This window comes from Gavia stellata, chromosome 21, assembly GCF_030936135.1.
Source record: "Gavia stellata isolate bGavSte3 chromosome 21, bGavSte3.hap2, whole genome shotgun sequence".
Classification (NCBI taxonomy): Eukaryota; Metazoa; Chordata; class Aves; order Gaviiformes; family Gaviidae; genus Gavia; species Gavia stellata.
In genome coordinates this window covers 9,642,524-9,668,943 of record NC_082614.1, presented here as the reverse complement: position 1 = coordinate 9,668,943, position 26,420 = coordinate 9,642,524, and the positions used below count along the sequence as shown (strand labels likewise).

The following is a 26,420-nucleotide window of genomic DNA, read 5'->3' as shown; positions in this document are numbered from 1 at the left end:
GTTTATTTTTACAGGCCAAACTGTGATCTTCCTATAGACTTTGAATTCTCATATTCTTTTCAGGTTGTTTCAACCCGTTCAGTACGGTCAGAAACCTGAGGGCAGGACTGTAGTTTTCCCAAGCACTCAAATACAACGTACGGTGACCACAGCGACGGTAACTCAACAGGGACAAGTACGAGGAAGATCGCCCATAGCTACGGTGTCTTCAAATCAAGGTAAGAGAGTTAGCGCTAGGTTGTTTACCTTGAACCTCTGCATAGACAATACAAGTTAGTCTGGTAATAGAAATCCTTTTCCCTCTACCTTAATGGTCTAGAATACTAATGGCTTAAAAATACCAACAGACTAATTGCCAGTAAATTTCCCCGCTAGTTTCTACAGTATGATCTGCCAGTATAATGCAAAACTAAGCTTTGTGTAACCTAACTGTTAGCGTATGGAGTAAATATGGCACAGTTGGTATTTAAACCCTGATCACATGTAATGTTCTGTCAAAGATGGGAATTTACAGTGCTTTTGTGTGTTTATTTAACCTTTAAACAATGCTTTCCAAATATATAATGTTGTAAAAATCGGATGGAGTAAAAGGTGTGGATAGAAATCCCAGTCTGTAAGGACAAGCTGTTCCTGTAGCCATTTTAATATCATCTTGGAAGGTTTCTTTTTAATGCAGGTTGTTTAAAAGAGTGGAGTTAAAACCTCTAACAGCTTGCACAAACAACCCTTATTGATTGCAGCCGCAGCAACACAGTTTCAGACAACTCAGGCTTCCACCAGTGCTCCAAGACACCAGCCCGCAGCGACCTTCACCACAGCAACTAGCACAGCCAACCCTGTGAAACCGCGGGGCCAGACCTCTGCGCAGGCCTCTCAGCTAGGCCAGGCCCAGCCACAGGCCCCCTCGCACACCATCCAACAGAGTGTGCTGCCTCAGAGGCTGGTACTGACCTCTCAGGCCCAGGCACGGTTGCCTAGTAAGTGGCCTCCCCTTTCAAGGTTTCTCCCACCTTTGTACTACAATGAGGTTAAGTTACTAGGCACCCTAAAATGTGTACAGAATCGTTGTTTTTTTTTCACTCTTCTGATTAGCCTTGCTCAGTACGTTGCTTATGACCAAGGAAAATCAAAAATTGGATAAGAAACAATAGAATTGCTGTGGACATACATTAGCGGTGTCAACTTAATCTCCTATTTCTGCATGTTTCTTCTGCTGGCAAGACTTCCTTCCGACCAAATGTTTTAGCTCTCTCCTAATTATTCCTTTCATATTAAACACTAATCCATCTGCTAAAGGCCTCTCTTGCAGAGAGGAACGTTGCAACTGTTAGGCAGAGAAAAGCGATGAGGCTTTGCTTTAAGGTTGTATGTGCACTGCCTATTAGCATGTATATAGAGTACTGAGCACTGATGTATTAATTTTATCTCTGGGGTAATGCACTGCCTTTACAAAAGCTAAATTTTCATGCCAATATTTTCTCAGTATCATAAAACTTAACACTTAAATGCCTCTAACTTTTCTGCATTTAAATCACAAAAAGCTTGGTCCTTGTCACTTTAAAGCTTTTTGGTTTGTCTAAGTGCAGATCGCTTAATATAAATCATGTTTCATCAGCAAATTTCAGGCTATTTCAAATGTGTATTTACAGTGCCACATGTGTGAATATTTTTTTGTCTCTTCCTTAAACCTTCCTTAATGCTCTTGAAAAGGCAGTGAAAATCACTTTAATGTCTATACTTGTTCTGTTACAAAGTGTCACATGAGTTTTCAGGTAGCTCGTAACTTTTTTGCTAATGAAAGTGATAACTTCTAAAATGTTGATGTTCTTACCCTTTAAACAATCAGCTTTTTTCCAGTTTGTCTAACAAATATAGAAAGCAATACCTGCTTAACTTTTATATGACACTTTTGATGCATTAAGTATAATTATGCATGGAAGGCGCTTCAGCACCAGTTTACTAACCAAAACTTAGAATTGTGAATATTGAACAACCTGCCTCTCACTGGTTTTTTTTTAATGCCTGTTTCCCTCCTTAACAGGTGGTGAGGTAGTAAAAATAGCCCAGCTGGCTTCTATAGCAGGAGCACAAGGCAGAATCGCTCAACCAGAGACCCCTGTAACACTGCAATTCCAAGGGAACAAGTTCACTTTATCACATAGTCAACTTCGCCAGCTCACTGCAGGGCAGCCCTTGCAGTTACAAGGTACTTGTTTCAAAACAGGGAGTTTTCCATTATTTAGAGTGCTCGTGTTTTGATATGGGCAGCATGTTCCTTATTGCTATATGTTAAAGAGATTTTTCCATCCCCACTGCTTGTACTGTTCTGCTCTACCTGTTTTCTGTGTGAGACAGGGATAACAAGGTAGTTCTGTTTTGAAAAATAAATACCTATCAAATGAAAGGCACGGGTACTTTCTTCTTTTGTATTGTATTATTGAATTTGTTTTCACGTGTATGAAATACAGCTAAAGTAAGGTGAGGCATTATTTTAGATAAACTCCCTGATGAGCAGAAACAGACAAAACTGAGGACCTTCTTGGTTTGTTCTGAAATGGTGTAAATAATACTTAAAGATTGGTGTGCCTCTGAATTTTGACCCAACTATTACCCTGACCTGAATGCTCTACCTGCCAGCAAAATAAATAGAGGGAATGCTAAGTGAGGATTTTTTGGTTGATTGGATTTCCATATAAAATACCTAGATTTAGAATGATACCCTGACAATGTGAAACTCCTCTTGAACTATGAAGACTTAGGTGTTTTCCTCCTATTGGATATTACGGAACTTTAAATCAGATTGGTGTAATGAACTTCTCTGGGAAAATTAAACATAGTTTGAAACAGTAATGATAATTTTGTAACAGTAGTATCTTTTGCTGGAGAACACTATTTATTCTTTTCCATTCTATCCAGCCTAATTTTTTTAAAATCCACCATTGCAGGAAGTGTTCTTCAGATTGTTTCAGCACCCGGTCAGCAATATTTGAGACCTCAGGGTCCGGTTGTCATGCAGACGGTTTCCCAAGCAGGAACTGTTCAGAACGCTCTGAACGCTTTAGGAAACCAGCATCAAGCAGGTGTCCCAACTTCCACAGCAGTGACACAGCAAGGTAGGTTTCCTAGCCTGAAGAAATGTCTCTATCTAAACATTAGATTACTAAAAACACATTGATACATAACTCCAAATTGTTACAGATCGTAATTCTGTAAGTTGAGTTCAGAAGCAGGTAAACTGTGAGGCAAATCCTTCTGATCTTGTGCATGATGTGTACTGGTGTTTTAGATAGATTTTTAGTACAAACTTGGGAGAGCTTGAAGCTGTGTTAAATACATAGAATTTTTATACCAGTTGTGTTTTAGGTCAGATTTTTGTGGGAAGAAGCGAGTTTGAAATACTTTGTTACTTTTTTCAAAGAAAGATCAGGGTGATTATTTTTTATACAGACAGAGAATGTCCAGCAGTTGTCTCCCTTTTTCCACATTGATTTTGCTTTTATCTAATTTTATTTGCTTCTCTATCTAATCGAGCTACTGTTTTCCCTTTCCCTCTGCAAATACTGCTTAGGTGTTTAGTGCCTTGCTGCAAATGCAATCAAGATGTTGATCAAAAACAATAGAGAAATTGCTGTCTAGGATGCATTTACAACAAAACAGCAGATTGTTAAATGATGATAAATGCAACGCTAGGAGTTCGTTCCCTGGAAATGGCCATCTGCTGTCATTTTCTCTGGATATAAACTGTTCCCTCAAAACAGACTGTTTACTGCTCCTTTTTGTTGTATTAATGTGCCCTTGAAGTTCATATTTTGACTTTCTGAAGAGTAAATATCTCATCATAAAAAGGGGAGAGGAAGCTTCAACAGCCTCCTGGTTGCTGGGAGGTAAAGGATTTCTGTCGTAGTTTGGAAGATCTGTGGCTCAAATGTTTCATCCTCCAGCTCTGATTACATTACAGGTACTCCTGATATGGCCACAGTTCAGAGTGAAAATTGATCTAAGTTTTCTACAAAAACTCACGTATCTTACTACTCTCATGATGGTAAAAAGAGAGCTCCGTTAAAAGCAATAATAACTAAAGTACTGTTTCCAACTCATAAAAGAAAACATTATTATTTTTGCTGTTCATCTTTGGAGGGAGATGTAAAGCATATTAAAAATAATTATTTTGACTTCCTGAATTTTGGATAAAATGCCAAATATATTCCATTGCTTTGGGTTATTGGAAACTAATTGCTGGGCTCGTGGGTAGCTGTGTAGTAAAATTGGATTTATACTGTCTATCTGTATCAGCTTGCTTGTAATAAAAATGCGGAAAGGCAAAGCTTAAACCTCTGCATACTCCTTGGAGTCTATTATTCTTAATGTAAGGGCTAGTGCCTGCTTGTTAACTTGAATACAATTCTTCATGGGTGTATTGACTCGCCACTAAATACAGTTTCACAGTGACTAGTGGAGGGTTGTGCTGCTTTTCTAGTACAAATAATCAGAGCTGATGAGCAATGCATTCTGGCTTAGATAGAAACCTATATATCCTATCAAGAAAATAACTGCCACACAGTGTCTGTAATCTGCTAGTACGTGAAGGGTATTACTGTAGTTTCCGTTAGTTTACTGTGTGTACTGTTCTTATAATTTAGTTAGCTGTCTGGGAAAACATCTGCTAACAGTTGAATTCACAAGAATGCTACTGTGAGATTCCATCATATAGTTTCATCAATTTGTAGATATACTGAATTCATATGTTTTCTGAAAAATCTTAGACGATTTGTTTAAGATAAATTAGAACAATCTTTTCCTGATTTAGAGTGTAACTTCTAAATGTTGATACCTATTGCACTATACACAACACTTTGAATAAACTATGAATGCAGCAGGTCTTTGTGCAAAGCGAAGTAAAATTCCATTGATCTGTCTTGGATTTTTGAGAAAACAGTTGGTGTCAATATCTGTCAGATACCTGATGTGTAACAAAGTATAAATTTGCAATACCCAATGGACATTTAGACTAAAAATTTGTCTGCAGTTATGATGTGTTACAGCTATGAAATGTCTACTTATTGAAAATAATAAATGAAACCAGTCTTCAGAAGAATAAATATATAAACACAAGGTTTATCCTCAGTTTGTATTCCAGGTAGAACTGCAGTTACTAATTTGTCATCTGGCGACATGGGAACAGCGTTAAAACCAGCACCTACACATGGACAATTGCAGGTACTTCATTTTTATTTTCTTATGGAAACACAACTTCTCAGAATTGATACTAAGTACATGTAATAGTTGGAAGCTATAATTTACAAAGCTGGAATTAATTAGGAGCTTCGATTACAGAGTAGGTGAAAAAAACAACTTTTGTCAGTGTTTCAGGTTGACAGATCTGATGCATTTTCATCTATAATCCATAGTTTAAACTAAGTTCTGATGTATAAAAGCAGCTAACAGCTTTCTTGTGCTGTGATAGCAGACAGGTTCTTATAACTGTAATATATCATAATTTGTAATGCATAAATAAAGGAATCATAAGATTTTCTGTGTGTTTTGAACACAAAGGTAATGGGACAAATTTTTATAGATTTCTAATCTTAACACCTTATCAATATTAATGTGTTAATTGAAATGTCCCAAATATAAATGATTAGTTTTGTTTTATTTCCAAAACTATGAAAATGTACCTTAAAAAAAGCAAGGAGATACTAAACTAAGATCGAATTGACTCTTTAATATGAATTGAATTAGCTGTAGTCTTCAAATTTTATCCCAAATTTACATCTTTTGTGATTGGTCTAAGTAATTGTTATAATCCAGGATGTTGGTGGTATAAAGCACACAGTACACTGATTCCGATAGCTTCATTCTAAAGAAACTCAAATTCCTAAGTGATCGTGATGAGCAGCACATGTTTTTTCTGAACTTCTCTTGGCAAAGGAAACATATGAAGAAAAGAACCGGCTTCTGAAGGAGCGCCTGGACAGAATATTTTCTGGCAATGAGCGCCGCTGTTCACGGGCCCCGGTATATGGCAGAGACTTGCTGAGTGTTTGTTCTTTGACTGGTGAAAGAAAGCCCTCTCGGCTGTCTTCCAGTGAAGACAGCAGTTGGAGGTGGGCTGGCTTTGTGAACTGTTGCCTTTCTTCAAGTGCCTCCGGAGGCCCAAGTAACCCATTGCAAGAAATGATCCTGACTTTGGTTCAGCAACAAGAATCTCTAAAGGATGTTGTTAACAGGTAATGTGTGACTCTGCCTTCTAAGCCTTTACCACATTTAATTATTTCTTAAAACACTCCTTTTCAAAAAAGCTTTCAAACCTGTTTCTGTTCCTGAACTTGTTTGGTTTAGACTGATGTATTTAGCAGTAAATGGTGTGCAGTATGAACGTAAATATAACAGACACTTCAGTTTCTTTTAGGATCTTTATAATAAAGAGTTTTCAGTGCCTCATTCCTAATTTCAAGCCCAAATTCAGCTGACCATACTTCAGCTTACATTCTTATGCTTTGGATTTACTTCTGAGTAGGTACCTCTTGAAGCCAACCAACAACAGTTAAGGCACAGAGATGTAGGCAGAAGCTAGTTTAGCTAAAGTTGACATTTAGTGGATTGTGTGCAGAGCAATAGCTGCGGTTTTCTAGAAACATGAAATGCAATTAGAACTCCTCAGACTTTTTTGAATTGCTTTTAGTAAGTTTGGTATGATGGGTGTTACTTGTGTTTGAGCTCCGGTGTCTGAATACAGTGGTCACAATGCAAACACCTTAACAGAAGCCATCATTAAAGCAGACAAAACAAAACGAAACAAAGATAAAGGGAAATAGAGAATATTAATGCTTTGAAGGTATGCAGCACTTACTAAGTCACTTTAATAAAGTGGCTAGATAATAGTGTAAAATTACGTGGTTGGCAGACTGAAAATTATTGCTGCAGATGATCATTTTGTATGTAACTTTTTAAACTGGAATTCCCTTGTTTTGATGCTTTTCACAGGGCTCTCTTCGTATTGCCAGCTGCAGTTGCTGCTCCCCCATGTTTGTATGTAGCAAATCCCTCCCCTTCATATAGTCACAGATTGAAACTCCTTAAGCACAGTCTTAAGCAGAAGGCAGGTCCACATTTGCATCAGTTGCAACAGATTACAAGTCCTCACTTGCTACAGTTCCCTGACCTCCGGCTGGTGCAGTATGACTCAGGTAAAGGAGGACATTTGGTGACAATATTTCAGTAATTTCCTGTTTCACAGGAATGGAATTTCTATATAAAACCATTATTGATTTTCTTGTTTGAAATACAGGAAAATTAGAAGCTCTTGCTGTCTTGCTTCAAAAGTTGAAATCTGAAGGACGCCGTGTGCTGATTTTGTCACAAATGATTCTGATGTTGGACATACTGGAGTTGTTTCTGAATTTCCATTTCCTCACGTTTGTGAGGATTGATGAATATGCTAACCACGAACAACGGCAGGTAAGTTTGCCCTAATGGTTGTCCACTGGTACAGCGATATGTGCTGCTCAGGCTTTTATACTCTACAGCAGGCGAAGGAAAGTTTCCTTGTTTCTTACTCATTTTGAAACACTTGACTTGTTTTTGTCTGTTTTTTATTAGGCTATAGTGAATTTGGTTTGGTATTTTATTTTGATGTATGATTTATTTACTCCTTACTTTTATTCCATTTATGTAGGAGCTGATGAAAATTTTCAACAGAGACAAGCGCATTTTCTGTGCCATCCTTTCCTCTCACAGTCGTTCCACTGGAGTCAATCTTGTTGAAGCAGACACTGTTGTGTTCTATGACAATGATCTAAACCCAGTGATGGATGCAAAAGCTCAGGAATGGTGTGACAGAATTGGGAGATGTAAAGATATCCATATATACAGGTGATGGTTACAGATCAGCGACTGCTCTTTAACATGCTTTAATGTAAGGTTAATTCAGGTAGTACTGCTCTGTATGATCTGAAATAAACTAGAAACAGTGCTGAAAAATTCATCTCACTTCACTGAAAAAGATGCCAGGTTATCATATGAAAATGTGGTCTTTCTTAACACCAAATGTAATTAATGAATAATACTTGCATGGGTTTTGTCTGTTAGTTTACTTGGAATTTTTTAAGTAAGGTGTGGTGGGGGGTTTTTTATATTTTTTTAAAAAATTACACTAATTGTTAAAAGAAAACTTTAAAGTAGAGGTGGTAGTATGTGTTTTTATTCTGGGCATGTACCAGAATTAAAAAAAAACAAAACACAAAACCCCAGAAACCACAACATTTTAAAAGTTCAGTGTTACTCTCTAAGGGCAATTTTTCTTTTTGTTTCTGAAAGCAGTTTTGGAAATGACTTATCAGATTTCTACTCATTTCTTTTTCCTTTTCTTTTTAGGCTTGTCAGTGGTAATTCTGTAGAAGAGAAGCTTTTGAAAAACGGCACAAAGGACTTGATCAGAGAAGTAGCTGCTCAGGGAAATGACTATTCAATGGCCTTTTTAACACAGGTAAGTTAACATTCAAAACATTTTCAAACACCTGTGTTGCAGTGTTTAATAAATTCAATCATCTGTGTTGGAGTGTATAATAAGAGTTTAATAGAAATCTGTCTGGACTAGAATTGATAGGTAAGCGTACTAGATTTCATGATTGCTTGAACTTTAGGTGTTAGGGCCACATTCTCTCAAATACTGTCTATCTGCTTTTGTTCCATTACTTGCATAGTGATGCACAGGCACCACTTACGTGACTTAATATATTCTGGTTTCTTGCACCCTGCTGCAAAATTCTGCAGAGCTTGTAAGGATGAAGGTTTCAATGACTTTAAAAACGTGAAATATAAAGTTTGGGTATTTAGTGAGACAGGGTCTCAATTGCTGCTCTGAAGATGCAGAAGACAGTGACTGCACTGATGAAGCTAGTCCATCCCCTTCTGGCCCTCCCAATATGGTGGTGCAGGATGAGACTGTGTGTTTCTGACTTTCCTATAAATGAGCTACTAACACTTCATTCTACTCTGTAGTCCTCCTACAGGAGAAAGTTACAGAAGAGAAAACAGACAATTTTCCAGGAATAATAGAGGTTTATCTTTTCTTTAGTCAGTCCATAGCTTATAAGGTCACTTGAACCTGAGCTAATTCAAACTTATATAAAAAAATAGAATGGTCCTGAAAGCTGAATGTACTTCTCTTTTTTTTCTTCTACTTACCAAGCAAACGATTCAGGAATTGTTTGAGGTTCATTCTCCTATGGAGGATTCTGGATTTAGAGTGAAAGCAGAAGAATTTGTAGTACTTTCTCAAGAGCCATCTCCAGCAGAAAATATTTCACCTAAAGTTGCAAGACCTTTCATAGAGGTAATTACATTAAAAATACAGCTGTGCAGCATTAGTATTAAGCAGCTGCCTTATCTTCTTTTATTTGGGTAAATTCTGTCAATCTCTTTTCCTGGTAGTTTTATGTTGTTTTGTCATTTTCCTTGTAACAAAACTTCCAAAAGCCCACAGTTGAGTTGTATACTTTCTGGGGACTGTTTCTCGTGGCTCAGCAGAGACTTATTCCAGAAATTTGTACTGAATTTCAGTGATCTTCTTATGGGTTTTCTTTCCATATTTTGGAAGTCTTCATTATTTTTAAAATACGTCTTTCTGAAAGGCCCTCAACAGCATTGAACAAGAGGATGAGGAGTCAAATGATTGTGTACAAGAAATAGGACCTGAGTCAAGCATCGAACCTTTAATCACAGAGCTCTGCGAGACAAAATACAATGAAGAGCCTTCACAGCTGCAGGAGTTAGTTGCTGTTGTGGATCAGGTACTTTCCATAAATATTTGGTTAAAAAGTAATGTTTAGTTCAAATATTTCAGTTTCTTTGCAGGCTGGCCTTAAAGCAACTTTGTTGTCTATGGGATTGATGCTCCCGTTAAATGAATGGGAAATCTCCTACTGACTTAACAACTTAAGCCATCAGAGAGGGAGATTAGTTTTAAGGAGAGCTTTGATACACTCTGCTTCAGTTAACATTTCTTTTATTATCCTCAGTACTAATGTGGGTTTTTTTCCTTCATACGTTCTCTCAGCTCACTCCAATTGAGAAGTATGCTTTGAATTATTTAGAGCTCTTCCATGTTTCGGTTGATGAGAATGAGCCACGGTTGAATGAGGTAAAACAACAAATCTTTCTTTTCCATGTACAAGCAGGTTTATAATTTCAATGTGAAGTGGAAGTTTCTGCAATGAGATGGAATATATTGTAGGCACTTCTGTGATCCTCTCTTGCTATACTTTATGAACACTGGAATGCCTTAGAGAGAGCTTATTACTTTGGGATTCTCTTGGTTTAAGTTCAAAGTTTAAAGTTTAAACTAAGTTCTTAATTTCTTTTTTATAAAATGGGAATGTAGTTCTTCAGCACAGCTCAGTAAATATTTATTGTACTCTCCATTGATAGTGGGGGAAAAAATTTCATTAATTTCAATGAGCCTGCTTATTTGGGTAAAGGAACCGTGTTCTTGTTGTCTTAGTTGTTTAACTGAAATTCTGAGTTTGTTTTATTTATATGGTTTTATTTATTTATATGGTTTAAAGACCCTCAACAGAGACCAAAAAATATCTTCTAAATAATTGTGAAAGTATCTGTTAAGAAATTGCTATAAGATTTTTGTGCCTGAAAATGTCGAAGTTTAAGGAGTTTCTCCACAAAAATGAAAATTGGTAACTTTTAATCTGGTGTCTGTTACTGCATAAAGTTTATAAGGAGTCTGACTTTCTCTAGATGGAATTGAAAACTGCAAAGAAAGCATGGGAAGTCCAGCACATGAAGCAGTTAAAGGAAAAAGAGCAAAAAATGCTTTGGGAGGATGAAGAGGAACTTCTAACGTACACTCGGGAGGATGCATACAACAAAGTAATTCCTGATTAGTTTTGTTTTTCTTAATAGTGTATTTCTTAACAGTTATTCCGAGAATACCTTTTCCTTCAGGGTTCAGTTGGATCATTTGAATTGTATTCTCTTTTTGCTGTGTAGGAATATGTCTATGAAGGTCCAGATGGACAAACCGAAATAATGCCAGTAAGTAAAAGTAACACCAGGCAGCCTAAATAGGCTTTTTATTTTTTGAAACGTGAAGATCAGTGGAGAGTTAATATTACAATAACTACAAATTTTGTTATGTGCAGCTTTGGACGCCTCCCACTCCACCTCAGGATGACAACGATATCTACATAGATTCTGTTATGTGCCTGATGTATGATACCACCCCTATTCCAGAATCAAAGTTGCCTCCAGTGTATGTCAGGAAGGAACGTAAACGACACAAAACAGATCCATCTGGTAAGTGTTTGTTCAAAACTGTTCTGAGATTTATTGCTGAAAGTTAAAAAAATCAGGGGTTTTTTCATACCTTCTATATGTCTGGTCCAGTAAAGGTTGAATTTGCAGGTTTAAAGAGATGAAAAGTCTTGTCTCACCGTGGTCTTAAAGTAATAGAATCACTGGAAGCCCCAGTTCTTATAGTGTGTCTTTCTATTTAGACATACAGGTGTTTTTAAAAGGACAATTTTAGAAAACAGGTGTTTGACTATGTGCGTTGGGACAAGGCTGATCTTACTTTATACCAGGCTCTGTTTAGTTACTGACAGTACCCTTTTAAGAGGCAGTGGGGAATACTCTGTACACATGTAGGAGCATTTTGCAGCTATAAGTAGCAGAAGAAATCAAAGAATGGTAGTAACTATTCACCAAGAATGGTTGTTCTGGTTTTTTTTGTCTTAGCTGCAGGTAGGAAGAAAAAGCAACGTCATGGAGAGACAGTTATTCCACCTCGTTCACTTTTTGATCGAGCAACTCCAGGAATGTTGAAAATGCGCCGAGAGGGCAAAGAGCAAAAGAAAAACATTTTGTTGAAACAGCAAACGCAGTTTGCAAAGCCTTTGCCGACTCTTGTCAAACCAGCTGCTGAGGCTGGACAGGATAACCCAGAGTGGTTGATCAGTGAAGACTGGGCACTTCTGCAGGTTAGATGATACCTGCACTTTCTACTGTTATTATTTATTGTATTTTTGCTTCTAATTTCAGCAATGGCTCATTCTGCACTTTAGCTCTTCAAGGTTATTTCTAATTCTTAATGGTTAGTTTGGCATTTTGCTGACGTAACTCAGAACAGATTGCCTATCATTTGTGTTCCTCTAAGGATAAATTAAAGGTTAAACTACAGAATGAATGATTAAGTCCTGTTTTTGTTGTAGAGAGCACTTACTATTATGTTCCAGATCAGTTGTGCTGGCTGAACATTGGATAATGCAGCTAAGGTTCTCCCCACCTTTGAGGAGAGAGCATAACTTGAATGGCAGCTCTCTGTTCCTCTTATACCAATCTCCAAGTGTTTTCTTGCACATCAGTCTGCATAATAGCATTTTATGCTTATTTGTTCTCTGTGAATGTAGGTGAACCCGTAGCCTGAGCCCTAAGCTGTCTGTATCATTGTAGTAATGGTGTGTGGACACATGCAGATAAGGGTAGGTTTGGAAGATTGGAATGATTTGTCATCTGAAGCTTTTGTACCTTTATCTATTGTAGGCAGTGAAGCAGCTGCTGGAGCTTCCTTTAAATCTTGCTGTTGTATCGCCAGCACACACTCCCAATTGGGACCTTGTTAGTGATGTTGTTAACTCATGCAGCAGAGTCTATCGCTCACCAAAACAATGCCGAAACAGATATGAAAATGTCATTATTCCAAGGGAAGAAGGAAAGGTGAGTTTACATAGAATGATGCGTCTTTTTTTACCTTAAGTTTGTAGAGTTTTTTCCTTATCTCCGTAAACGCTTGTTTTTTGTTAAATGTTTCAACAGTGTAAATAAATAACTTTTAAAAGATTATAAAATTATCCTCATCAGGATTTCCACTTATTTTATGTGTTTCTTTGAAAAGAAAAAGCACCTGAACAAAATCTTCCACAAAAGATCATCTAACTTTCCTTCTTATTTTACAGCTAATGTACGAAGCTAATCCTAAAAAGAAGACAAAAAGTATTTATAAGGTGTGCATTGGTATTCTTTCAAAATCAAATCTAGACACTGTGGTATTTAGCAGCAATGGAGGTGGGCAGATAATTCATATGAGATCCATGTTGAGTGTTACTTGAGTTCTGAAACACCTATTAAAATTCCAAATTTATTTTTCCTTTCTTTGTTGATACAGTGGATTGACACCAGACTTCAGCTTTTGGATTTGGTAGATAAATTTTAAATCATGCAAGAAGTTTGTGATTTCACTTAAACTCTAGTGGATATTTTTCCACCTAACAACCACCATGTAACTTATCCTGATTATTATGATGGTACTTAAGATCTGTGAGAATGTACTTCATGCTAGGGTCTAAGCGGATTACCAATATATAGTGACTTTAATGCTTGAAGCACCTTTTAGTAAATGAGGATGATAGTACACTACAGAAACAAAAATAAATTCCATGATTATAAATAACTTCTTCCAAAACATACAGCAATTTAGTAACAGAACTGGGTAGAGAATCTAGACCTTCTGACTGTAGTCCCATTCTCTGACTAATAAGCAGGTTTGTCCCTGACTGGCAGTTTCTACTTAGGAGAAGCCAAATGTTAGAATGGCATGGTGTGTTGGATGTTAACATAGCTTTGTTGGGAGAGCAGTGCAGTGATGGTTTTATTATATTTTGTGTGCGCTATGCATAACTATAAACTAATGGGCTCTTGGTTTGGGTACTGAATTAAACTTGCAAAATCTAAACTAAAGCAAAGATTCTTTTTTCAAATTAGAGTTTGCCATTTTGTATGTCCCCAAGTGCTGATGCCAGTGTGACCGTGAGAACTGCTCCTTATTTTGCTCTTTCTTTATACATTTCCCATAGAGTTTTGTGTAACAGTAAGTTATCAGTGACACGAGGCAGAAACCAGTCTGTGATAGCTATGTTGGAGTACGTTTTTAAATAATCTACAAGCGCATCATGTGTTTATACATAGACAAAATGCCATGTGGGTGTGTTTGCAATTGAAAGGTGGTTTGTTTTCATTTTTTAGACTAAAAACAGTCGCCCACTTCGTACCAATCAGATCTATGCTCAAGATGAGGGTGCCACCCACACGCAACTTTATACTAATCATTTTGAGATGATGAAAATGATTGCAGGGAAAAGAAGTCCACCTATCAAACCTCTGTAAGTTTAACTGGGATCATTCAATCTCACTGTCACCACAGATCTCGTGGAAACTGTGTTCTGAATTGCTTTCACAACTGAGAGTTATTTTACACTGTTTCAAACTGCTGTTTTGTTTTTCTGTTCTTTATCTCTTTCCTTGCGTCCTGGCCTTCTGTTATTGAAACATGTTCATATTTCATGTGTTTGGGTTAGCTTTTACTCACTGCATCAGTTTGTTTTGCATGATTAAGTGCAGAAGAGCACTCCTTTTTTTTTAATCTGCTTTATAAACTACACTTTCCATTTGCCTGAATTGTAAACATGTTGATGTCTATGCTGTTTAGTAGTACATTGTTTTCTATGTATATTCCTGCAGTAACCTTTTCTGTATTCATTTGATATTTACTCTGAGTCTTTCTTAAAACGTCTATCTGAATGCAGGCTCCAGTACTGGTGGGAATATCATGAAAACTTCACCGAAACTGTGGTGTTGTCCACTAAAACATGAGAAATTAAATACTGCTTTTAAGTTTTTTCTGTCTCCAGTAATACAGTTTTGCTCAATTTCAGACTTGGCATGAATCCTTTCCAGAAGAATCCAAAGCATGCATCAGTGCTTGCAGAAAGGTGGGCACTCTCTTGTCTTAAAGAAGTTACGAATTGCATAGAAGTTCTTTTTTCTTTTCTTTTTTAACTTTCAGCTATTTATTTATTTTTAATGATTGTGTGCTTTGTCTTATCATTGTTTCTAGTGGAATCAACTATGATAAGCCGCTTCCTCCAATTCAAGTTGCATCCCTCCGAGCAGAACGTATTGCAAAAGAGAAAAAGGTATGGTCTCCATCTCAGCTATACATATGACTGCAGTAATTAAAATGTAGACAACAGAGGAAGTACAAGAAAAGCTGCCTCCTGGGAGAAGTTTGGTGGTACAGTAGCTGTTATGGGCGGCTGCAAATTGTTTATGTACTAGGGTTTAGGTATCCAAGGTCCAAAGTGGGACCTTTCCTTGGGCCTGTGTCACACTCATATTCATTGTTCAGAAGCATCTTTTTGGAAAACATACTAAAAACATGTAAAAATCCTGGTTTTGTCTTGGCCATTCAGTAGCCTCCTTTCTTATATTATTCAAAAATAGATACTTGTCCTTGCTTGTTGATGGTAGATAGCTTGTTGTGCTATGCTCTAAGCTATAGTACCATGAATATAGCTTGTAATTTGAAACTAGTTAGGTCATGTAACTTGGAGTTAGAGAGTTACAGTGAAGACAGATTTGTATGCTGTCTCTGCACACACATATATATTACATGCTTAGAATTAAAGGATTTTTGTTTGTTGTTTTGTTTTGTTTTTAAAAAACACATGCTGATTGTTACATGCACTGTTTTGAAGACTGTGAAGCTCACACTTTGATTTCCTAGGCTTTGGCTGAACAGCAGAGGGCACAGCAACAGACAGGTCCACAGCCTCAGCAGCAGCAAGCTGGCCAGCAGCAAGCTCAGCAACCAGCTGTACAGCAAGCACAAGCCCAACCTCAGCCGCAGGCTCAGGCACAGGTAGTTCAGCAGCCACAGGCAGTAGTGCAGACTGCAGTAACTACTGTGGCCAACACAGCAGTATTGGTAAGAAAGGGAGGGCTTGGTGCCTCTGATGTAGTGACTTCAGTTCTTCTGTGTGTACCATATTTGCGTGGTTTATTTTCTCTGGAAAGTGAGAATTTTAGGTCAGTGTAGTGAGATAAAAACTCCTTCTTTCTTTCTTTTTTTTTCCCTTGAGTGTGCTGGGTATCTTTTTTGCTCATTTATTAAGACTGTGTTCATACCATTATAGCAATAGGTCTTGGCATTCTGAGGTGGAAAAAGACCATAACCTTTGCAAAGATTTTTTGCCTTTTTCAGTTTAGACTTTAATTAAATTTAATCAAAGTCTGAGCAAATACATTTACACAGTTAGTGAACAATGTTATACAGAGAACTTGGACAATAAAGAGAATGTAGCTGTAAGAGCTACTCTGTTAAAGTAGCTTAAAAACCAAAGCTTTATTAACCTTTGCAAGGCAAGTGGAATGTTGCATCCTACAGGACCTGTCATGGTTGTTTTATTGCAAATCTGTGCAAAGTTTTCATGGCTTCCTTAAATCTAGAGTCTGTTTTAATGAGTCTGATGACAGGTCTGAGGCTTTTGTTTTAGAGCCAATCCAGTTTGCATACTGATGTTTGCAGGCAGTGGTGATTTTATTTTGCCTATTGAAAGGCAAGAGTACTACAACTTTTACAGAAAAAGACAGAGAATGGGTTCTGACCCATAAGTATTGCTGTGTATCTACTGCTCAGTGATGTTCATGTGTGAGTGGTTGTCTGTGGCACGCCAGAGTAAGATATTGTTCCCTTCTGCTAACAAGGATGTCAAATGACCAGTATTTACCAACCGTTTGACTGGTCTCCAATTCCTTGTTAGTGTGGCAGAATCCTAATATACACCTCAATTGTTGTTGATACGTAAAATGAATGAACAGCTGCAGAAGTATCTGTGCATTTTTCTTATTTAGTGACTTCTAGAATACAGCATTGTGTTAAACAGTGTAGTAGCGTAAGAGCTATATTCAGTTTTCTTTTATTGTTTTTCTGAACTGTTACCTCAATTGTCTTCTAAATAGGCGGGCACAATCAAAACAGCGGTTACGGGGACAAGTATACAGACTGGTAAGAAGACTTTATAATTAGGCATTGGAGATGATAGGACATTCAGATTTTCGTTTTTAGAATCTCACATTTAATCCTGGCTTGCTTTCAGCTACAGTGAGTGGAAATGTCATAGTGAATACCGTTGCGGGAGTCCCTGCTGCTACCTTTCAGCCCATCAATAAACGTCTGGCTTCACCAGTTATACCTGGAACGTTGACTGTGAGTAGATCGCATCACTAGTTGTGTCCCTGGACTGATCTTGGTTCCATGTTTTATCAGCTTATCTGTTTTCTTCTTTAGCTTTCCATGTTATCAGAAACTCTGCTTCTTGCAAATTTCATGTGCGTTGTGATTCTGTATCAATCCCCTCTCCCTTACCAAAATGTAAGAACACACTGGAACAGTTTATTAAAAAAAAACGCCTAATAGATACTTCTGTTAAAAATAGTTTGAAGATGAGTGCTGTCATAGGCAGTGTATTATGTCATTATAATTTCCAGCCTGTAACTGTTTTGTGCTTTGTTAATTATGATCTTTATTATTATTTTAATGGTTTAAGACTATGGAAGATAAAGCAAAAAATTGAAAAGTAGTAAAATCAAATTTCTGTAATGTAGTTAAGGGTTTGGTGATCAGCCTGTTTGAAAAAGGTTTAACTAGATGCTGATTGAGACATACCCTAACAGATAGATGTCTTGGAAAGGTTTGGACCTTCTTTGCTTTTGCAATGCTTTTGCATTTTCGATGTTTGTTTCTAAAATCATATAGTCCATTTCCATAAGGCTCCATAGCTTTATATGAGGTGTGGAAGCTGTCAGAAATAATGACTGTGTTCCTTTTCAGACTTCGGGAGGCACTGCAACTGCACAGGTGGTACACACCCAGCAGCGAACTGCGGCAGCACCTGCTGCTTCCACAGAACTGGTGACCATAGCATCTACCCAGGGAGTTCGTGCAGTAACATCAGTGACGGCATCAGCAGTAGTAACTACAAACTTAACACCCGTGCAGACCCAGACGAGATCTTTGGTGACTCAGGTTACACCAGGTAATAATTGTGTGTTTAGGGATTTTTTCCGAGGATGCATAAAGGGCCCCAGAATTTCTGTAGGCTGCTTGACCACCATAGCCCCACAATATTGAAAGTCTGAATTTGTTGGCAGCACAATTAAACAGTGCTATGATTTTTACCTTGCTTTATTGTGGTCCTCAGATTACATTTTTCTCCAGTATTTCTGGATAAAGTGTTGCGGTAGAGAGCTGCTTGGCCCCTAGGTATTACAATTAAAAAAGATTATTAATAATCTAGCAGTAAAATATTAGAATTTACTGTCTTGACTGAAAACCAATGTGAAGAAAGGAGCATATATTTTATTATTTACTCTGCTTTCACATCATATTTATGCTAATGTGTTGTTATTTGTAGTTGGTTCACAAACTGTGCTGGAGCAGAAAAATACGCGTTTAGCAGCTTGGCTTTTCAGGTTAAATCAATGAATTGAATGTTGAAAATCTTTCTTCAGAGCATTTTATTTTTTCTTTATTCACAGCTACACCAACAGTCCAGCTGTCTGGCAAAACAATCACCCCTGCTCACTTCCAGCTTCTGAGGCAACAGCAGCAGCAGGCTGCTCAGGTGCAGGTCCCACAGATTCAGGCTCAGGCACAAACCCAGTCTCCAGCTCAAATAAAAACTGTAGGGAAATTGTCACAGGTGAGGAAATGCTTCTGAAGTAATGTGGCTTGTTTTTGTAAGCATCATTAGCAGTGTGTGTTGTATCCTGTTTTCTTGGGCTAGAGCGAAGTGCAGCTCTTTCTTAAATTTGATCCTTCTAAAATTTCATGAAGGCATTGAGTCTGATAGCCATTTCAAATAGTACCGCTGTTGCAGTAGGTCAGGATGTAAAGCATTTACTGTTACTTATTCACTGGCAACCCATTGTGTAAAGGAGTTGCATTCTTAGCTCTTTGATCTTAACTAAAGTCTGGCATAGACTGTTTCTCCTTTAAAGGTCCAGATTCATCTCCATTTTTTTCCTGTAGTCATGTTTAAGATTGGAAATGATGGAAGTGTTTTGATTTTCGCAGGAGCAGCTGATCAAGTTGCAGAAGCAGAAACTGCAGCTTCCCCAGCAGCAGGCAGCGCAGCAGACACAGCAAGGGACACAACAGCAAACAGCACAAGTACAAGTGCAACAGCAACAGCAAACTCAACAACTCACTGCTGTTACTGCACCTCGTCCTGGTGCAGTTCTCACAGGCACTACTGTGACAAACCTGCAAGTTGCTCGTCTTGTAAGTTCTCTTTGATTTTGCAGAAACAGTCTTAAACACCTTATTCTCTTTGCTGGTTTAAGTGAACTGGGTATTGGTCATTCACACACACGAGTTCCCTTTGCATTACTTATGCAGTACAAAAGATACAGCTGTAACATAAATAGCTTTAAATTGCGCGTATCCACTGGTACCATCTCTGAATTCTATTACTGTAAAGGAGCAATTATATTTAGAAACATTTACAACTATCAGTTTATAATGACCTGTTATATGCAGCAAATACTTTTTGTGCCAGTACAATAATCTTCATTCCTTACTACTTAGACTCGTGTTCCTGCTTCCCAGCTTCAAGCACAAGGACAGATCCAGGCCCAAACTCCGCAAGCAGCACAGGTTGCTTTGGCGAAGCCTCCAGTGGTGTCTGTTCCAGCTGCTGTTGTGTCATCTGCGGGTGTCACTACGCTCCCTGTTACTGTTGCCGGCATTAGTGTTGCCATTGGGCAGCCACAGAAGGCAGCAGGTATGTCAACAGACTTGCTAAAACATAATAAAATTTTAAATCCTGCTTTTTTAAAAGTAGGATGTTTCAAGTAATGTCTTCTGTGGGACAGTCACGCTTTTTAAAAACTGAAGTGATAGAGGTTGCATTCCTGTTCGTTTCAAAAATGAGGTAAGAGAATTACACTTACTGCATTTAATCTGGAGGTTAGCATGATTCTTTAGCCAGATGTGGTTGATTTTTTTTTTTTAAAAATCTGTGCATGAGAGTAGGCGAGCAGATACAGTTTTAAAAATAAAGACGTGCTAATTTCCTAATTTTTTAAAAAAATGCAAAATGGAAATAGGAAGACTTGTATTTCATAACAGTCTCCTGTAGTATGGACAGAATTTTTCCTGTAGGAAGATTATTGTTAGAACACAAAGTTAGCTTACTCATGCCCTTAGATAACAGCACGTTTTTTTTCTCCACTGTCAAAATCATATGTCTTATTCCCATTAAAATCAGTGGGTTGTTGGTGCTCAAAGCTATGCAGATGTGTGAGTCTATAAAAAGCACAATCTGTGTTTGCAAGCTGTGATTACTGGGACAAAGCAATAAAATGAAGACTCTTATTTTTGTAATTTTCAGGAGGCCAGACGGTAGTTGCACAGCCACTGCATGTCCAGCAGCTTCTAAAACTCAAGCATCATCAAGCAGCACAGCAACAGAAAGCTATCCAGCCTCAGGTTGCACAGGGTCAAGCTACTGTGCAGCAAAAGGTACTTGTTTGCTCTCCCATGGAGTTATGTAATGCTTCTGTAGTTGTCAAGCTTCAGCTCTGAATTACGAGGACACTCCCAGAGAGTCAGTCAGTATTTCTAGGCGTGAATCTTAAGTATATCTAGAGAGAATGGTTTCTCACATGCCTTGTCAGGTGCTTAATAAATTTTTCAATAAGGCGGGTGTTTGGTGTGATATCTCATGCCCCAGTCAGGGTTTTCCTTTTTTAAAGTAGCAAAGATTAAGACTCTCTTTAGTCACTTCTAATATAACCAGATGTGGAAAATTCCCAAAGATTTTCACTATTTACAATACAATTTGTGCAAAATACACTTTCTCCTGAAATGTCATGTTCTCATAGGCTTTGCTATCAATCAGCCACCCATATGGTTTTTTGGAAGTGCATTGTCATATGAAGTGTGCATATATGTGCATGTGTGTAAGACAGCCTTTTCAGTGAATACTTCAAGTGATTCAGGATATTTGTATAAATGCATGAAAGCTTTCGCCTAGTGCTCATTTTGCTGTTACTAATCCTGGGAGGATTTTGTTTCAATAATTAAATGTAATTAATTGTGTTAGCTACGTACCCATTCTTTAAAATACACATACAGTTATTGATGCCTTTTTTTCTCTTCTGCAGATAAATGCTCAACAGGTTACGGTCCAAACCCAACAGCAGACTTCACAGCAACAAAAAGTAACTTACACTACGCAGCCTGCCATTAAAACACAGTTCTTAACAACTCCAATTTCCCAAACCCAGAAACCAGGTGGAACCCAGCAAGTACAGGCCCAGATTCAGGTACAGGTAACACAGGTTTACACCTTTAAACTCTACTGTGACTGGAGAACTGTAAAGATGACAGGTGATGTAGCATTTTAGCACCCACTCATTTTAATTCTAGTCACACATTTGTTTAAATTGACTTTATAATAACATTCATTGGTGCTGAATATGTGGCCTTATAGCAGGTCAGAGGAACTATCTGAGCTGTAAGTTCGCCTTTCCTCTTTGAAATAAATAAATAGAGTCACTCCTTTTTATTAAGAAGGGATTCCATGCTGTGTTTACTAAGGAAAATTCAGCCAGAGTACTTCCTGTTTTCTGGTGCAGCCTCCCAGCCTAATCTCGGGCAGCCAAGAGTAGGTGACAGTTCAGTTATCTTCTTTTCTGCATAACTGGATCAGTCTAACCAAGGAAAAAGAAGGGGATTAGGAACTGGAAGCTTTACTTTTTCAAAAGTGTATCTAAGATAATGTAGCCTGTTAGAATGTCTGTGCTCCCTTTGATTTTATATATAGTTAGGAGGAAATGAGTATGTTGCAGTTAAAATTAAAAATACAACTTTTCCTCTTCCTCTCCTAGTTAAGTTCTTCAATACACTGATCTAAAAAGTTTTACAAAACTTCAGTACCACTGAGAATGCCAAGCTGCAACTTACCATGAACAGGACTTTGGAAAGGTTTTCACTTGGTAGCGGTTTTGATAGGTATGGTGTTTTGCTGCTATTGGCAATTTTTTATTTTGACCACATCTTTCTTTATTTCATGTCTGTACAGGTTGCAAAACTTCCACAAGTGGTCCAGCAACAGGCTGCTGTTGCGAACATTCAACAGATGGTTTCAGTTTCCCAACAGGTAGGTTTTGCGCTTGTCAAATGCAGCACCAGAAACATGACCCTACTGAAGCTCATTTATTTGGAATACGTGTATTTTTCACCTTATGTGTGGCATAAGCAGTATTTTTGAAGGATATAGCAAGTGCCCTTCTATAAAAACGAATCATGTGAATACTGAGTCAGCTGCTGTATATTCTCTAGTCTAAAACTTTGGTAGATGGAGCAGTGTTTGTTCATCACTGTAGATAAGCTGCAAAACAGATTTTAAAAATGTTTTCTAGAGCTGAAAGAACTTTTAAAAATTGGTTTCTTGTGATGTATAGTCAAGATAGCAAATAATTGAACTAATGAGCACCATCTGAGTTTGCTCTATAAAATTCGGTAACAATTAGTTTTGTTCTAGTTTATAAAGCTGTGCCAAGTCAGAATGGTGTGGTGTCTGTTCTAAATGTGGTATGATAACAGACGGGACTGGGGCAAGAGAAGGTCAAACAGTTTGGTGTCCCCTCCCCTAACTACCAGGCAGTTTTTTTACACTGTTTAGAACAATGTCATTCAAACCATTTGCAGCAGGCATAACTTATGTAGTTGATTGGCATGAATGATTTGACTTTGGACAGTGGATGAAGTTATTGCCTTTGGTGCACAAAAATCTCAGCCAATTGGCTCTTAATCTGTCACAGTTCATAGTGCAGTGCTTTAGTGCAGAATAAAATCTGTGAGTGTTTATCTTAAAGCGATGATAAAGTGGTGTAAGCTGACTGATAACCAGCTCAGATGTGAATGCTTCAAGGGCAAGGTAGACAGCAGGGAGTAGAAACCTCGTCAATCAACACAAGTTGAGTTGTCCTGTGTAGTCAGTAAGAGCTCCTAGATAATTTTTCAAGGGACATAAATGACTTTTGAAAATCTAGCTTTTAATGTTGGCATAACTCTGGGACTGTTGAAGTCCATGGTAAAAAAGACAAATAAACAGCTCCCCTCCCATACATGGCAGTGACATCAGTGGCAGTAGGATGAGGCCATGCTAAGTATTTTTAAAACTGTGGTCTTGATATGTATGTGGCATTCTTTTTACCTGCATTTTTAGTGTTTCCCAGTGGATTCCTATTGGATCGGTCAAGAGTTAGCTTTCCCCTGGAGAAGCCCTTGGCTTCTGCATCTGACAAAGGCAGCTGAAGCTGCTCGGTTTTCATTACCTTGTCCTCTGAAAAAGGAGACTTTGAATTTTTTTATCCCTTGCTCTGGGCAGAGCTATGAAAATTAGATTTCTGGGTGGAGTTCAAACTGTTCTACCCTAAACTGGCAATGGAGACTGGCAGCTGTAGTCTGAAAGAGTAATGTCAGAGACTGGTAGGAAGCCTCAGGGGCTGTATTTATTGTCACAACATGGGTGCAGAGTCGGCGTTTTAACCTCTTTGATCCTCCGTCTATCCCTCTGTTCTTTTCCCTGGTCCTTCACTTCTGCAGTACAGGAATTTTCCTGTTTATCCAGTGAGGGTTTTTTACCTTCCATCTATCTTCTGTAGAGGATCTGGGGGAATGTCCTTTGATTTGCACTGCAGAGATCTGAGTTACAGGCATCATGGCTCTTAGTTCTGATTTATAAGGCTCTAGAAAATGTGACAGAACGGTGTTTCTCAGTGAAACCACAGAGCCTATGTTCCCAGAATCCCTCCCAGCCTTCCTACTTTGTCCAAGATGCTTGTCAGTCAAGAGAGCAAATGCTTATATAAGTAAGATGCCTTCTGTAAAGCGGAAATGTAATGAATGGTCAGTTTAATGCCAAACTATTCTTTTGTAATTGCCTTGTCATCCTAATGTCTAGGTACAAGCTCAACCCCAAACTGTGACACTTTCTCAGACGACAGCAGGTCAACAGCAGGTTCAGGTGATTCCTGCAACAACTGCTACTGCTCAGGTCGTCCAGCAGAAACTGATACAACAGCAAGTCGTGACAACAGCATCTCCCCAGATCCAGGCTCCAGGTGTACAGAATCCAGCCCAGACACCAGCAACATCTGAAGCCCAGAATCAGCAAGCAAAAGTACAAATGAGGACACCTACTGTCAGATTAAAGGCACCTACCAAACCAAGTTGAACTAATTATTAAAATGCAGTAACAGGGAAACACAGCATTTCTTGTTTGCTAAGCCAAGTGAGAAGCTACTCCAAACATCCAAATGAAGACAAACCACCTCTATTTTTTTTTTTTTATTAGCAGAAGGTTTTTTGCTGGTGAACATTTAAACATGGACACTCTCATATAACTTCAGCATATTAGCAACTGTTTAGCACCCAAAACTTGTACAGGATGCATTCTGCCAGTTTTCTCTGTGCTCATTCAAACCAGATAAAGCAAACATTACTTACATTTAAATTCTGCCCAGCTTCACGAAAGTAAAAAGGTAATATGCCATAAATGTCAGTAAAATTCATCTATGTTAGTATACCACAAACTGCCCGTGGGAATATGCAGTTCTTTGCTATAGTTTGGATGTGCGCTCAGTATCCATGGTGAAGCCGTTCAAAGAACCAAGTGTGGCTAATATAGCAAAGTGTTTTCCATCTGTATAAAAGCTGCATGTTGTTCTCGCTTGAGGTAAATACCTCTGGAAGATCTAACTTACATCTGAAGTGCTCCCTGCAACGTTTAGCCAATAAATGTGAAAACCTGTAAGTATATGTAATTAAAAAGGAAAAAAAGTTTCATTATCCATTTTTGTAAGTCTTTTAAAATGTTTGTTAGTAGTTTTGTGTACAGTTTACTGAATCACCCAACCTGTGCGCTCATTCTCATATTTCACTTTAAGATAATGGATATTTTAGGCATGAACTGAGTAAATACTGTGTTGATAGTAGATGTGTATTAAAGTGTAGCCCTTTTATTTGTTGTTTTTGTAAAAGAATTGTTTGGTGGATACAGCTAAACAAATGATCCATAGCTGTTTTTCATGGGACTTCCGTCAAGGAAACTCTCCAACTGATAAAATTCAATCTCTCAGTTTCATTTTGCTCTTGCAACATGTTTAAATGTTCAGTACTTTCTACTCAGCTTTCAGCTCGGGGGGGTGGGGGGCTGGGGGAAGGGGAGAGTAGTGAGATTAAATCTAAGACTAATTCTTCAACTGTGTAAAGAGTAAGATCTAACTTTTGTACTATTCTTTTACTAAAGCTAATGATGAATGTATCTTCAGGTGGGTATTTTGGATGTGAATAGAGCGTGGCCTCTTCCTCCAAATCAGTTTGCCTTACTATTACGAAAAACAAAAAAAAACAAGCAAAAAGCTGCATAGAACTGTGGGGGGGTTTTCTTTACTTTTCTTGCATAAAATGAAAACCAGACTCTTTGCAGACAGCAGTGAGTGAGGAATCAAAAAGCTCTTGGTAGCTTGAATGGATTTATTTTACTTTGGCCATAAAACTGTAAGATTCAGATAAGATTATAACATTCTGAGATGGTTTTAAAATGATTTTTCCATTCTGTGATCTTTTTACTCTTTTAGGAGGGGAGCCTATTTAAAGGCAAGGAAAGTGTATCTTTTGTTCTTACCTCTGTATGTACACACCTATTGGTACCTGGCAATCCAAATGGCTTAAACAAGAAAGAATACCCAGTCAGCTCCTCTGTTTTAAGAAGGATAGGTACAGCCCATTCTGTTAAGATCACAAATGTAAACACTGGGTCAGGCAGCGTTCCTGATTTTTTTTTTTTTTTTTTTTTTTATTTTATACCTCTTTTCTCCTGCATCCTCTTTTTCTTGGACCCTCAGATCTGCAAATACGGGGGCATTGTTGTGTTGTTTTAAGCTGTTTGTGCATGCAGTAGTATTCCCCTGACCCTGCTGAACCACTGGTTTGTGCCATTACCTAAACTTCACTACTAGCCGCGAAGCTGGTAGCGTTGGCAGCGGAATAGTTTAAAATACAAAGCAGATGCAGTGGTAGCGGATAACTGACACTGTGTACAGTATAGTGTTGCTCATCCAAAAATATTGCTTAGTTAGCCCCAGTTTTACTTTTAAATGTTTAGCTCTTATGTGCATGAAAGTCGGGGGGGGGGAAACACTTGCAACAGTGGGAAAGCTGTTGACTGCATCGTTGTGCTGGTCTGATTTGGTGTCTAAAGAGGCAATTGTTTCTTGTTTAGGTCAGTTAATGAAGATAAAAATCACCTTTTTTTCTCTCTTCTTTTTTTCCTTTTGATGTGTCTTTCTCCCAGGAGTGTGTTAGGAAGTCAACCTGTAAATAACTGATGAACATAAGCATTTGTACTTGATCCAGTAGGACTGTAAGGAATAGTCATGTATCCTACCTGAAGGTGTAATAAAGTGTACATTTTTATAACACCGCCTTGCCCTGCCTTCTGTAACGCGCGGGGGAGGGCGCTGCCCCACGGGAGGGGGGGGCTCGGGCAGTTTTA

General features: G+C 38.1%; 1 protein-coding gene across 1 annotated transcript in view; it reads left to right on the top strand.

Annotated features, from left to right (window-relative positions):
• Positions 1-24,583, top strand: part of EP400 (E1A binding protein p400) — a 47,003-nt gene extending 22,420 nt beyond the window's left edge. The window contains exons 21-52 of the mRNA XM_059827539.1: positions 64-218; positions 741-977; positions 2,042-2,206; positions 2,946-3,113; positions 5,126-5,217; positions 5,929-6,227; positions 6,985-7,187; positions 7,289-7,458; positions 7,676-7,872; positions 8,374-8,485; positions 9,191-9,334; positions 9,633-9,791; positions 10,058-10,141; positions 10,753-10,884; positions 11,005-11,049; positions 11,157-11,310; positions 11,752-11,993; positions 12,556-12,729; positions 14,035-14,171; positions 14,724-14,780; positions 14,906-14,984; positions 15,575-15,775; positions 16,810-16,855; positions 16,947-17,056; positions 17,681-17,885; positions 18,388-18,551; positions 18,926-19,132; positions 19,439-19,634; positions 20,247-20,374; positions 21,019-21,180; positions 21,939-22,020; positions 23,833-24,583. Of these exons, the coding sequence (XP_059683522.1) occupies positions 64-218; positions 741-977; positions 2,042-2,206; positions 2,946-3,113; positions 5,126-5,217; positions 5,929-6,227; positions 6,985-7,187; positions 7,289-7,458; positions 7,676-7,872; positions 8,374-8,485; positions 9,191-9,334; positions 9,633-9,791; positions 10,058-10,141; positions 10,753-10,884; positions 11,005-11,049; positions 11,157-11,310; positions 11,752-11,993; positions 12,556-12,729; positions 14,035-14,171; positions 14,724-14,780; positions 14,906-14,984; positions 15,575-15,775; positions 16,810-16,855; positions 16,947-17,056; positions 17,681-17,885; positions 18,388-18,551; positions 18,926-19,132; positions 19,439-19,634; positions 20,247-20,374; positions 21,019-21,180; positions 21,939-22,020; positions 23,833-24,098 (4,972 nt within the window). The 3' untranslated portion in view covers positions 24,099-24,583. The remainder of the gene's footprint in view (positions 1-63; positions 219-740; positions 978-2,041; positions 2,207-2,945; positions 3,114-5,125; positions 5,218-5,928; positions 6,228-6,984; positions 7,188-7,288; positions 7,459-7,675; positions 7,873-8,373; positions 8,486-9,190; positions 9,335-9,632; positions 9,792-10,057; positions 10,142-10,752; positions 10,885-11,004; positions 11,050-11,156; positions 11,311-11,751; positions 11,994-12,555; positions 12,730-14,034; positions 14,172-14,723; positions 14,781-14,905; positions 14,985-15,574; positions 15,776-16,809; positions 16,856-16,946; positions 17,057-17,680; positions 17,886-18,387; positions 18,552-18,925; positions 19,133-19,438; positions 19,635-20,246; positions 20,375-21,018; positions 21,181-21,938; positions 22,021-23,832) is intronic.
• Positions 24,584-26,420: the final 1,837 nt, after the last annotated feature.